The sequence below is a fragment of the Fringilla coelebs genome, assembly GCF_963513975.1.
Source record: "Fringilla coelebs genome assembly, chromosome: 8".
NCBI classification, from domain to species: domain Eukaryota; kingdom Metazoa; phylum Chordata; class Aves; order Passeriformes; family Fringillidae; genus Fringilla; species Fringilla coelebs.
In genome coordinates, this window is record NC_140066.1 from 10355801 (window position 1) to 10369812 (window position 14012).

Genomic DNA, 14012 nt, shown 5'->3' on the forward strand with positions numbered 1-14012 from the left:
CTACCACCAAAAAACCTCTCAGACCATCTGGATTACGATATTGCCTTCATCAAGCCTGTGGAAGACATGACAGAAACCTGTCATTGTCCACTGTGCCTGCTTGCCCAGGAGAGGCAGTTCTCTTTCCTTGGGAGAGTCCTGCTGGGGAGCTGCATGGGGGACACATGCTGTATGAGCACTCCTGGTTTTCCAAGGTCAGGCAGGGTTGGTATTATTTTTCCTCTTAAATCCAAATACACAGAGGAGGATTATATAACACACCCTGTCTCCTACATGTTTAGACAAGGAAGCAAATACCTGAAATGCTAGTTCCTAGGGTAACATCACATCTGGGATTAGGCAGCTGATTTATACTTTCTCTTATGTCAGCTCTGAATAATTTGTACTTGTAACCACAAGTAAGGTCCTGATTAGAATGGCTCCTTGGACTGTGCCCAGAGGAGGAAATGTGTGGGAAATTGTGACTCAGCTACCACATGTACTCATCTACTTAGATTTCCATTTGAAGTCCTGTCTGATTGAAGCCCCCCTAGATTCTCTGTTAAGCTTTAAATGCTGGGCATACACTTAGAAAAGGCAGTACTTCACAAATGTGCTGAACGGGTTAAGGCTGAAATCGTAAAGGCTGAAATCTCACCGAATCACAGAACAGTCTGTGTTGGGAAGGAGCCAGGAGGACCATCGAGTCCCGCTCCGGGATGGCCCCCACAGGGATCGAACCCGCACCCTCGGCGTTATCGGCGCCGCGCGCTGACCAGCTGAGCTGATCTCGCCCCCGACCGGCTAAAGCCTGCGGGCAGGGAGCAGGAATTGGATCCTTTTCCCGGCTGGAAAGCGGGGCGGCAGTACCAGGAGGTGTTCTGCAGTGCTTCACACTTGCGGAAAGGAAAACCCAAAACCTGTACTGTGGAAAACCACACCAAGGTACGTTCTCTGGGAAATGTCCGGTGGACACGAAAAAGACCCCACACGGGTCTTCTGTGCTCCGAAGATCTGCCGCGCCGGGTCAGCCGCGATTCCCGGATTTTGGCTGCCGTGAGGAGCAGCAGCAGCACCTCCCCCCAGCGCTCCCTCGGCCGCTCCGCCGCTCCGGCAGGGGGCGCGCGGCCCGGCGGTCTCGCGAGAGCGCGCGAGGCCGGCGGACGGGCGGACGGCGCGGGGCTGAGGGAGCGGCGCGCGGGCAGCGGTGAGGGGGCGGCGGGACCGGCAGGGCGGGGGAGACATCCGGGGGGGGGGAGCCGGGAGCGATCCCGTGAGGAATCCTGTGAGGAATCCCGTGAAGCATCCGGTAAGGCATCCCGTAAGGCGCCCCGTGCCGCGCTGCGGGAAGTGCCCAGGCGCCCGGCCTGGATCGGGCAGGTCGCTCGGGAAATGGACGCTCCGAGGCGCAGGGCTTGCACGGGACACGGAGACGGGGTTTTGTACTGATCTCGCTCTCCGTCTGCCGGAGAGGTTGTGCCGCGAGCGTTCCTAAAGCCACGTTTCTAATTGCAAAGGCCAAGTCTTTTGTTAGCAGCTGCGCTTCTCAGAGGTTATGTAAGCAATAAATGTCTGGGTGAGGAATGGTCGGGGTTGTGCCGCATCGTGTTTGTTGAAAGTTTGTCAGACCTGTGTTGTTCGTTGCTGGTAAGTGGTATGAGCCGGAGCTTCCGGGGGTTTGCCGAGCATTCTGACAGCTTTAAACTCGGTGCTTATGGCTGGAATTAAAGAGAAAAGATGACCGAGGAGCAAGGTGGCCTTCCCCCGAGATTTTTGGTAAGGTGTGCAGTCAGGGGAACGGAAAAAAGCCGGCAGCCATGTAAAATCACTGTTCGTCACGCTGCAAGTGCCTAACATTGGATAGCTGTATGTGCAGAGAGCGTGGCAGTGCTGTCTTTGAGGCCATTTGCTTCAGGCACAACCAGGGGTTTGTCACTTGTTTTCCGAAGGGCTTTTAAGTGCAGTAGTCTGGAAGATGCGTTGTAGTGTGCAATCTGCGTTAAGTGTGTGTCTTCCCCACTGTGGGGTATCTTCTTTGGTATTTTTAGTAATTGTAGCATAGAGATATCAGGCCTTTGTATTCAGGTACTTTGTAATTTTAGTTATATGCTTGTTGTGCATAAAATATATATTTATGATAGATGGAATGAAGTGGTGATCAGACTTCTTCACAGATGCACTAGTGACTTGTGACTGTTCAGAGCCCAACTTTTGTCTCAGTTCGAGTGCTTTTTGCATTGGCCAGGCTGTTTCAGAGCTAAAACAGAAAAAGTAGTCACAGGTGTTCAGGTCTGTGGCACAGACAATATACTGTGCAGACAGGTGAAAACTACCTGAATTTTAGAAAATGTAGTACCTGAAACTTCTGTTACTATTTCTTAAGGTGTTTATTTCACTTTTTCTCTTGCTTGAAGCTCTTAAAGGTTAATTATTTGCTTCACATGGCTTGTGACTTAAAAAATAGGGTGTTATATACTTGTTTTGGAGTTAAATGATCCCCCTTGCAGGAGCTCCATACATAATGCTGATGCTGCACTGTACAAAGTGCTTGTTATGCTTGGATGTAAATGGGAAGTTCCCAGATTCAGCTCGTGTACTTAGAGTACTTCACTCCCTGACCACAACTCCTGCCTGTCTAATTCGGGAGAGCTTCTTAAGAGGAACTACTGTTTTTTGGTGGGGTTAGATGGAAGTCCTTGGGGATTTCAGTTCAAACAAGCCAGCTGGTTCAAAGCCACATAAAGACAGGTCAGAGAGGCCTTTGGAGCAGTCTTGTCCTGCCAAATGGAAGAAATCATTCCACATTTATAAATAGAGGCAGTTCAATGGGAGGCTTCATTCCTTCAGAAGCTTTTCCCCAACAAGGCTCTGCACAGCCCCGTTTTTGAGGTGATTTTTCCATACCCATTTGAAATGAAAAACAATGCTCTTCCCAAGGGCAGCGGGGATGGTTGTGCTGAGAGTGAAAAGCTGGTAGAACCAGTTTCCTGCCAGCCTGTTTGCAGAAGAGGAAGGGTTGTCTCCTCCTCCTCTGCTCACCAGCAGGCAGACGCATACTTACTTAAAAGCTTAAAATTATTTTTGTCCAGCAGTTTCTGACCTATGGGAAGTAACATCCCAGGGGTGGAGTGTAGCCAGCCAGGAGGTTGCACTGAGCACCTGTGACCAGGAGTTGTAGCTGCAGGGTCTTGTGGTGGCACCTCTCCAGCGAGCCAAAAGTCTTCCTGTAAAAACTGGTAGTTATTTTACTATTAAGAACAATAATATAATCTTCCTTATCATTTAGGCAGTTCTTTTGGTTTCGTGGCTATGACATTTTTACAGCTTATATGCGAGGCCCATCCCTGGGAGTATTCAAGGCCAGGCTGGATGGGGCGCTGGGCACCCTGGTCTGGAGAGAGGTGTCCCTGCCTATGGCAGAGGTGTTGGAACAACATGATCTTGAAGGTCCTTTCTTCCAACCTAGGCCGTTCTGTGTGCTTTCCTCAGCTGTGTGTGTGAAATTGTGGAAACAAGAGTAGACGTGACAAGAATTGTGTGTGTGTGTGTGTGTGTAATTTTGGTCCTTCCAGGAGTTAACTCGCATCCGAGCTGCTCAGTGTCAGGATTTCCGGCACGTCGCAGGCTCAGTGCTGGGTGGGGAGCCTCTCTGCTGGGCTGTGCATGGGGACGGAAGGCTGAGCTCGGCAGCTGGATCGGCTCGCAGCTCTTAAGCTCTTGCTGCTCCGTCCGCGCTGGAGCTGGATGCCTCAGCGCTCGGCTCTGCTTTGTTGTTGCATGGAGAAGATACATTGCCACACTTACGAAGTTGCATGAAATAGCGGTTTTGTTGCAAAACGTTGAGGTTAACGCGGTTTCAACTGCTAGTTGGATGTTTGGAGGCGCTCGGTGTTGTAGCTGAGCTGAGCCGGGCCGGGGCAGAGCGGCTGCGGCCGGTCCCCGCCCGGCACGGGGCCGGTGGTCGCGGCCCGCCCCGGGCCCGCCCCGGCGGTGCCGACGTGCGGCTCGGCCGGGCGCGGTGGCCGGGGCGGGGCGCGGGCTGGGCCGCCCGATAAGGCGAGGGGCCGCTCCAGCGAGCCAGGGCTTGGAGCGGATATTTGCAGGGTTGGGAGCATTCCGGAGAGCATTCCGGAGGCCGTGCCTGGGAATGGAGGCCGCGTTATAAACAGGACATTGCGGGATTGCTTCCTGAGCGCGGAAAGTAAGTGCGAGCTCATCTGTTGGGGGTGTGCATCCCGTGACGCACATAGCGGGGCTGCTGGGGACCGCCGTGTGCTTGGAAACCATTTGATGGCACGGAAATGGCCAGAGCAGGTGACGGTGTGTTGCAGCCGTGTATCTTCTTGTGTTTTGTTACAGTTGAGCCTAATTGTGTGATCGTGGGTGTATCAGACCTGAAAACGTCTTAAATTCTCAGTGGTATTTGGGAGTAACTGAGAAGCGAGGAAATAGGTGCTTGCCCCCACTTGGTTTTGTTAGAAGCTTGTGGAAATTGACAAGAAGGGTGGATTTGCTTTCATGCTCAACATGTGAGTTTTACTGGCTTATTTGCGACAAAGCCTAAGAACAGCCATTTTAGCAGCAGCTGGCTGGCTGGAGGAAGGCAGCATTCATTCTCTCCATACATTCTGGAGTGAGTCTCTTGCAATCATCAAAAAAAAAGGAAAAGCAACAAACAGTAGTTTCAGAGATCATTAGAGAAGAGCGTGTAAGCTTCTTAAATTTAATTGTGCCATTACGAAGCTGCTAATACAGAGTATGATAAAGTAGGTTAACGTAATTTTCACAAGAGTTGTTAAGTACATTATCTATTGTGTGAGCATATATGGTAGTTTTATTTAGCCTTTCAGATTTTGACTCGTTATTTAAGAATATAAAAAAAGAAATAATAACCAATATTATTTTTTAAATTTACTTTTGGTATATCATAGTTTTTAAGGTACCTAATATCCTTGTTTTCTTGGCTGGGTGTATTGGTGTCATCCACTTGTTAGATTACATCTGAGAACTAGGGCTCCCACTTACACTGTTGGCTCCTACTTCCTGTAGGTTGTACATGAAAGTTGAAAAGCAAGATAAAGTCTAGTGTTGTGAGAAAAAGCTTAGCTTACCTTTTGTTTTATTTTGCTAGCATGATGAAGATCATGAAACCTTATAGAAGTGAACTTGTGAACAAGCTGGGGTGTGCAAATACTGGTGTTCACAGCACAGCATGGAGAATGATGTATTTTGGAGTTCTGCATCATCTGATTTGGTGCAAAATAACATAACTATTACATTTGAGTTCTCTTGTATTTGTGCTCTGAAGTTCCTAGAGGATGAGATGTTATGGTGAGGATGGCATTGAGTAGTGTGTAGGGTCTTGGGGTGGCTTCTGTGACTGGTCTATATCTTGTGTCTGGAGGCACTGAAGGGACAGGAGGTGTTGAGGGAACTAAGGGAGGTGCAGGCTCTGCTCCTGCCCCGCCTTGAACATTGCATTTTCTGTCACCTTCCACTTGCAAGCCACTCTTAGCCCCCTCCTGTGTGAAACACGCACTTTTATATCTGTCTGGTAGATCTTCCTGTAGAAGGGGCTTGGAAATTACAGACTAAATAGCTGCTCAGTAACACAAGCTCTGGGTTGTCTTGTTATATTCAAAACTACTTTCCGTTCCCTCCAGAGCTGTGGTAAAATTTGTGACATTTTAGATTGGCACATGTGTATGCTTTAAATCTGATGGGAATTTCCATAGTTGTCATTCTGAAGACTTGTTTAAATAGAATAAAAACTACGAATGTTTAGTGCTTCAGGAATCTTATGAAACTGACAGGAGAATTCAAACTCTTTGATAACAAAATAACCCCCTGGTTAGGAAAAGTGCTTACAGTGATTCTTTCTGTTTTTGCTAAAAATCCATACTATCTTTTCCCCTTACTTGCAGAATCCTTGCTAGTATAACTTCTGTAGAAACTTTGTATTTGAGTCCCTTCTACTTGAGACTGCACTGAAGCTAAGTTACCACAGCTGTGACCAGGACAAAATGGGTAGCTGTGAAAATTCTGGTCTTTGCAGCTTTGTAAAGAATGATCTTTGTAGCAACATGTGGGTTTTCAGTTGGTGAAACTGTATTGGAATTTTCTCACTTATGGGAGCCAGCTCATTTGCCTGCAGAAGAAAGAAGGGTGACTGAAATATTTCCTGCCCCTGGTCAGGCTATTCTCCCCCATCTCCAACATTGCTGCTGAACCTTCCCTGAATCAGCCCCTCAGCTCTGGAGTTTGCTGGCTAGGCATAAAAGCTGGAGGAAGGTGCCTGGCAGGGGAGGATTGCCTAAACTCCTGTGGCTGAAGCTGTTGTCAAATATCTGTTGGTTTTCCTGTGATTGTGCAAATTCTGTGGGCCGAGGTGTTTGAGAGACCGTTGTTGCTCCTGGAGGAGAGCTTTATCTATGTTTAGAAAACTTGCATCTGTGTAGGATCTTAGGGGCTTTTTTGTTCACTTTTATGGTGAAGTAGAGCAGATGGTTCTTCATATGATGCCCTTCCTCTTCTGTTAAAGAGGAATAGAAACTATTAAGAAATCGTTTTTCTATTGTGTTTTAGGAACACTTCAAGAATGAGTCCACCACAAGATAGAAATAGAAATTCCTGCAGCAGTGAGACTCTGGCAAAGTGCCTTCAAGCAAAGAAGGACTTGGAAACAGCTATATCTGGAATTGTCAAAGCTGAACAGCAGATTAAAGAAAACTGGCGGGAGGTAATTTTAAATTACTTCTTAAAGATTTTTTAATAACTAACATGATTTCAGTTAAAGTTTTTATTATTTCAGAATCAAACGCATTGCTGTGTCATTTTGCCAATGCTCTTGATAAAGGTATTCCTGTATACCTTTATCCTGTTTATCAATTCTGCAAGCTTAGGCATGCAGCATTTCCAAAAGCTGATGATTGAAACATCAGAATAGAGAGTGATTACAAAAAACATTTTTCTTTGATACCTCTTTAGAGGTAGCCTTGGAACTGTTACTGACCTGAGTCATGTGGGTGACTGTGATGAATTTCTGAGAAATAAATCACTCCAAAAATACCACTTGCCACTGACAAACAGTAGTTTGTAATCAGTGCAGCACATGTATGTTTACTCTGCTTGACAGGTGTAGAAATGATGTGTGTTTCCTGACAGGTCAAGGCCAAGATCCACAGCCACATCAGCCGGCAGCTGGAATGCCTGCGCAGCCGTGAGGTGTGGCTCTTCGAGCAGGTGGATCTCATCCAGCAGCTCAAGGAGGAGGCCTTGCAGCAGCAGGCACAGCAGCTCTACTGGGTAAGGCTTAGTTGTCAGTTGCTGCACTGGCATTTTCGAGCAAACCTTTTCCTTGCAAGTATTGGCTCAATTTTAATCCTGGGAGCTGAAACAATAAAGTGTGTTTTGTCTTCCATGCAGTACTTGGGACAGTTCAATTGCCTTATTCATCAGCTGGAACACTCCTACAGTAACGAACTGGCAAACCAGATTTCAATTTGCCTGGAGAGGTAAATATATTTTATGATGCAAGTTAACACAGTTGGGTTTACTTTAACTTATGAATTTAATCTGATTTTTTTTATTCTAATAGAACTAACAGATCTCACTGTTCCTACATTTTTAATAGTTCCTAGAAATAAGAACAGCAATCTGAGGTGATAAACCAGGGCTATAATGAGCAGGAGAGGTACTAATTTATGCAGATTATTTCAAATATTAGTTGTTGATGGCAGTTGAAGAAGGTGAAACTTGTGTTTTGCTGGTAATTTATTCTGTTCCTGGTTTGTAGATAGCCATTCCTTTCTTGTATGCTGTATCAAAAGTCTTCTTTGTTACCTAATTCCTGCCAAGTAAACTTGAAAGCCTTTTTATGAAATAATGGACTGACTTCCAAAACAGGACAGATGAAGAGAATTGTATTTTTTTTTTCCTTTCTGTAACTGTCACCTTTCTCTTTCAGACTGGAAAGTCTTACACTTAAACCTGAAGAGTCTTCCATCCTGAATTTTGAGGCTGACACATCTTACCTTCGCCAAGCTATTACCTCATTTGGTTCCATTAAAACGATGGTAAGCACCAGGACTTCCCTGGGTTGTAATACTTGCCTCAAAGATTTTTTTTCAGTAGAGCAATATATTCCAAGTGATATTTTTGCTTTTAGTGACAGCTTGAATGGCTTGTGTGTGCAAGTCATATAATTTTAGCTGTATAACAAATACACAGTGGTTTATTAAGTACTGCATGTCGTTTTCAATGAGTTTAGTTATGTACATGTTATTTTAATGTATTTTGGAAGAGGCTGAGGGAATGACTACTGCATTCTTGCTCTATTCCAGCAGATGAAAACCCGTTAGTGTTTTCTTTAGATAGCAATAGTTAAAACATAGTAGATGTTTTCTGTGATAAAAGTATTTTGGGATTCTTATGTAAGCGGCATATTTCCTGTATTATTGGAGACAATTCTGTTAAAGGAAGCAGACTCAAGGTGGTATTTTTATAGTAAATTTTTCTCCACTCTGTTTGTAAATGTTGAGAACATTCTTAGCCATAAAGCACTGAGAATTTGTAACTGTGCTTTACTTTAGCTTTATTGTAGAATTTGTTCTAGAAACTGGACAAAATGGAGATTTAAATTAGTTTTTACTTTTCTTTCAGCAAACCTCAGAGAGAGAGAATACTTCTCCTTGGTTCCCAGGGCAGAGTTATGCCCTAATGAACTGTCAGCAGGTAAGATTGACCTGTGTGTGAGTGTTTAATTGCATTAGAGGAAGGAGGAGGACTCAAGCATGTTATGTGAGCTTGAGTAATGGCTGGTGTTTGTTAAGATGCTTGAGTAGCCAGTAACAGTGGCTGTGGTGAGCAGAGTGATCTGATATTGTAGCTGCTCCAGGAGCAGGCAGGCAAGAACAGAGTATGAAAGTGTATGTGGGGTGTGACTGACAGGATTTTTTAATTGAATGTTCCTTGATGTTGGAACTATCCAATTGCTATGGATTTTTTCATAATTAGAGGGGACTGTTTTTCCTTTTGATGCAGAAATACTGCTGCCTGCTGAATGCCTGTGTTGGTGTTCAGCATAGATTGGCTCAGCAGTCAGCCTTTCTCCTAACCAAGGGCCTTCTCTCTCAGCAGCAGACGCAGTGTGGGACAGTGAGTGCCTCGCTGGCTGGCTGGTTACTCGGAAGCAGGCCTGTGGCTGTGCGCCAGGGTCCCTACGTTCCCAGCACCAATCTTGAGGAATGGGTTACCCAAAAGTGTGTGCCAGAGCCCAGCCAGGTAAACCTTTTGTGTGCTAACCTAGTTTTGAACAGAGGGGAAAACACAGTACCTGATTATAAGCAGAATGTGGTGGGAATGAAACCTTCTGTAGTACTCTTCCTTCTGCCTCATGTTCACCTGATGCTTTGGCACTTACTAGCTGAATGCTCTGAGATCTAACTATACAGTTACTGAATATTGCCTTTTAGTTTTAATAGATGTACTTCAATGTGTCTTTACTAGGATTTGAATGCTTCCAAAGTCTGCTATTTTGAGCAAGCCTGGGGAAATCTGAAGGATTTGGAGAACTGGCTCCTGAACAATCAGCAGCGTGATGTTGCTGGGAAGACAGATTCCCCTGGTCGCAAGGACTCCACCTCTATTCTTAACTCATCCTTTTCCACTATTGAAAAGGTGGAGGAATTAGAATCCCTTGGACAAGAAGAGATGGACCTTTCTGACTGGCTGCTTACTCCTGACACAGAAAATGGAAGTATTGCTTCAGATGAGAAATGGAAGAATGAATTTAAACCTTTTAGGGAAGAATGCAATTTGAATGATTGGCTCCTCAAAGCTGAAACATGTACCAGTTGTCCTGGCAGCCAGAGTAAAAGTGTAGAAATTGAGAACCTGGGAAATCTGAAGTGCCTGAATGAGCATCTTGATGGAAAGAAATCACCCGCTACATCTGCTGTAAATGCTTGGCTTCTTCAGCATCCTCAGGCCCCCTTTAAAGTGGAAGATGTGTGCAAAGCTAATGATCTGTGTGCCAGCTTTTCAGAATGTGTGTGTGATGAAAACTGTGGAAAAGAGGCTCTTTGCAAATGGCTTCTGAAGAAAGATGGGAAGGACAAAAATGGAGTTCCAGTCAGCCAGAGAGATGTACCAGACCCTGAGCATGAGAAGACCAAGTTTGCTGCCAGTTCCTGGCTTAGCCCTGCCCAGCAGCTCCCAGGGGAACCCGTGAGTGCAGAGAAAGCAGATTATTCAGCAGAGATTGCAGAACCCTGGAAGGCGTTGCTCGAGAGACCTCTGACAAGCTGGCTGGCCAAGGCTGAGCACAAAGCAGAAAGCACAGAAGAAAAGGAGAGTCGGGAAAAAGCAGACAAGAGTTTCAAGAGTCCTTTCCTAGACCTCTTGGCTCCATTCCACCTCCCCTTAAATGTAAACAGTTGGGTATTGGCTTCAAACGACCTAGAAAATGCAAACCTGCCTCCAGTGGAAGATAAATGGCTTCTGCGCAAGAAAGCACAAGTGAGCATAAGTTTTTGATACTTTTGTGTCCTATGTGCCAGGTTTATTGCTTTGCTGAATTTAATGACCTAATTCTCTTCCAAAGTCATAGCTCTTCTGGATAATACTGACTGAAAGTTTTTAGGTTTCTTGACTCTTTTAATGTTTTCACAATTATTAGTTAACTTAGCACTAAACAAGTTGACATGTTACACTAAATGAAGAAAGTATTAATCTCAAAGACTCAAAAGTCAGTTTTGGTTTTGAACATTTTACAGAATTTGAAGATACATCAGAATGTATTTATGTTTGGGGTTGGTAATTAAGGTGACTTCTCTTTCAGGACTTTGGCCTTCCTACAGTTTGTGACCTTTTTGCCTGCATGAAACTCAGTGGAGATAACGAAAAATGGCTGTATCGGTCTCCCTTACAGGTAGGATGTATTAGAACAACTGAGCCTAATCATAACTTGGGGGTACAGAACACAGATACTGGCAGCTAATGATCACCTTAAATTCTTTGTATGTTAAGTTTAGCAGCCTAGTAGTTTTCTCCCCATACACCTTTTTAACAGCTTGGACCATTCCCCTTTGTTATTATTCCTCCTCTCTTGATCACAGGCCAGGGAGGGAATTACTTCTGTTCTTGTGTAAATCTCTCAACTGATTGACACTTGGTAACTCTGACTGTAACTAAGATATGAAATTAGTGTATCAATCTCCAGGCAGCTTCTTTCTTACCTTAGTAATACATTTACAGCTGACATCATGTCTTTCCTTTCTGAGGATAATTCCTCATTGTAGTCCTTAGCAGGAGTACTTCAAACCCTAAAAGGCAGGATGCTTTCTGGAGGAATGTTAATATCACTTTTTTTCAAGAGTATTATCTTACAGTTTTTGTTTTTTTTTTTTTTTTCCAAAGTGTTGCTGTTTATCAAAGAGAATAATAACCCTATTTTAAATTTGTTTAGATGTGAAGAACTGGATGTGTTGAAGTCATCCCCTTCCTGCTATCAGTCGCACATCACACTGAGTGACTGCAGCCGGCTGAGTGCTTGTGTTTTGTGTTTGGCCATCTGCTTTCTCTTCTAAAATTATAACAAAAAGAAAGATTCCTTATCTAACAGAGTTCTGGTGCAGAAGATCCCTTTTTGTTGTTATTAATTCTCAAACGTAAACCCACTGACCATAAGCAATCTGATGCTTTAGAGGTGTTAGCAAATTTGTATCTGTTATGGGAATACAAGGATCTTTAATGGGTTGTCACTCCAAGTATGTTGAGGCCAGTGCAGGTATAAAGCAGAATCTTCCTGGTGCTGTGGAATGTCCACCTCTGACAGTGACTTTAGAAGTGCTGCTGTTCTTTCAGCTGCTACAACTGTCATGCATTGGGTTCCAGCTTACTTAGGCTGTACTTGCAAGCAATTTGTTTTATGGAGCAGTTGCTCACTTTGGAGGTTTCATTTGCGTCTTGTGTTGGTGCATTTCCCAGCTAAATATGTGAAATCCAGACTTTGAAAAATACATGGATTTATGGGACCTAACATGTGACAGGAGAATTGCTAACTTAGTTTTAGATCAAAACTCTTGTGAATTTTGAGCCTTTCAGAGAAGAGGGTAGGGCGTTAATTTTCATGCACCAGTAAATCAGACCCTACTGTCCCCAGCATTTACAAACTATTTGAATGTCACTGAAAAAGCTGTAAAATGAAATGTGTGTTTCTGTTAGTTCTAGATAATTCATAATGTATTTTTATTGACTAAACCACTGGAAAGCAGGCATCTTAGCCACATACTGTTTGGGGAATTAGATGCCTTCAGCAGATTGATGACCTGCTGTTTGATTGGGAAACACTAACTTGGCAAACTGTGGCTCCCACTGATGCAGTTTAAAGGTATTTAATCTGTGGTTTCCATGTGATTATGTATGTGAAAGTGGGGTCCAGTAACTTGGATCTTCCTGAAGCTGTGGACATAATATGAGCAATACCTCTTCAGATATTTAGCCTTTTGAGCCTGTAGGAACGAGTGCAAAGATGTTATATGGAAAAGTGGATCATGCCTGTCAGGCTCCATGGAAAAACTGTGAAGCTCCATAGCTTCTGGTGCAGCTTCTACTCACTTAACAAATTGCTCTTAATGACTATGAAAATAGGTTCCCCTTCTCCCCATCACTGCAGCCTGCCTGGGAATAAAAGTGATTTGAGTTCCTCACAACCCTGTAGAAAAGAAATTAAGATCCAACCTTGTGTCACTTTGCAGTGTGAACACATTCCTGTCTGATCAGTCCTGTGCATTCATTTAAAAGGAAGTTTTTAATTTGAGAAGGGGAGACTGCACATCTGAAACCAGACCCTGAAAGGGCTTAACATCAGCAAAACACTTGAGGCTTTTGTACTTTCATAGCCAGGGCTTTCTGCTGGAAGCAGAGAGGTGTTTTAGGAGTTCACTTTCCCTTTCACGTGTCCTTGTTGCTCCATGGGAAGACTGCACTGTGACTAACTCCAGTAACAGATGTGATCAGCAGTTGAACTTAATTAATGGGATTGACGTGCAGCCCACCTCTTCCAATTAATTCCATGTAGTTGTCATTGTGTGCTACTTTGTCAGTTCATTATGAGCCTTTAAAACTTGGGGGTATGTATTCCTTTACTCAACTGACTTGTCACTAATTGATATTTATGTGAAACATTGATTAGTCTTTTCCATTAAAAAATAATTGCAACCAAAGTGTGTGTTATGTCTCGTTCACAAGATGGTCAGCGCAAACTGCTCTGGCGCATGTCCAGCTTACCTCTGTCTGGAAGCCGCTACAGTTGTGCTTCCCTTCAGATGGGATTCACATGCTTTAGTTCATTTCACCACCGCCTGGAGCTGCACTGAGCTCCAGAGCAGGGAAACTCTAGGAGCTGGCACACTCATTTCCACACACTTAGTGGGAAGCTCCTGTCAAGTACTGCCTTGCAGTGTGACCCCCTGGGCACACAGCTGCTGTGTCTCAGTCACCTCGGCTCTGCTCCGCTGTTGGAAGAAACAGACTTGGACAAAACGACCCATTTGCTTCTTAGCACTCTTGAATACTTAGTGAGGATTTATGGATTTTAGTAGCATTTGGTCCTCTTCTCCCATGGCTGAAGAACATCTGTGCAATTGGAAGTGAGTTGTTCTCTGTCTCTGTGGTGTTTGAGCGTCAGCCTCCCTGCATGACTGGTTCCTCCACTGAGTATTTTCCAGTATTTAACTGCAGCCTGCATTGTTCATTGTTCATTAGGAGAACATTTACAGCTGGGCCTGGCAGCCTTTGAACCACAGCTACCTTAAATTTCATGTGGGGGTGTGCACACACACCTTTTCTTTAAAGTGGACTGGAAGTTCTTTGTTAGAAGTCACATGCAGAACCCCTGAATGTTTAGCTTTCAAAGGCAGGGAAAAAGTACTTCAAAATTATCCCAAGATAAGGACAGAGTAGCAGGAAGTGAATGCTATTCATGGGCTCCCAGATGGCTGGAGAACTTTCTTTAAACAAGGTGAGCTATG

At 44.5% G+C, this 14012-nt stretch overlaps 1 protein-coding gene across 6 annotated transcripts; it reads left to right on the forward strand.

The window, feature by feature from the left end:
• Window positions 1-643: 643 nt before the first annotated feature.
• On the forward strand, window positions 644-13199 carry NCOA4 (nuclear receptor coactivator 4). Of its 6 annotated transcripts, none has more exons than XM_084210235.1 (10): window positions 644-924; window positions 6565-6718; window positions 7144-7284; window positions 7405-7493; window positions 7946-8054; window positions 8641-8712; window positions 9115-9261; window positions 9487-10497; window positions 10820-10909; window positions 11447-13199. In XM_084210235.1, exons 2-10 carry the CDS (start codon window positions 6578-6580, stop codon window positions 11450-11452), a joined length of 1806 nt encoding a protein of 601 aa, XP_084066361.1. In that variant the 5' UTR covers window positions 644-924; window positions 6565-6577; the 3' UTR covers window positions 11453-13199. The 6 variants fall into 6 exon arrangements, with proteins under 6 accessions (XP_084066361.1, XP_084066359.1, XP_084066360.1 ...); XM_084210233.1 differs by lacking the exon at window positions 644-924 and adding an exon at window positions 1123-1186; XM_084210234.1 differs by lacking the exon at window positions 644-924 and adding an exon at window positions 1198-1288.
• The last annotated feature ends 813 nt before the right edge of the window (window positions 13200-14012 follow it).

Coding starts and splice junctions, on each gene's coding strand:
- NCOA4 (XM_084210230.1), top strand. Junction 6,719..7,143: donor TTAAAGAAAACTGGCGGGAG/GTAATTTTAAAT, acceptor GTTTCCTGACAG/GTCAAGGCCAAGATCCACAG. Junction 7,494..7,945: donor ATTTCAATTTGCCTGGAGAG/GTAAATATATTT, acceptor TTTCTCTTTCAG/ACTGGAAAGTCTTACACTTA.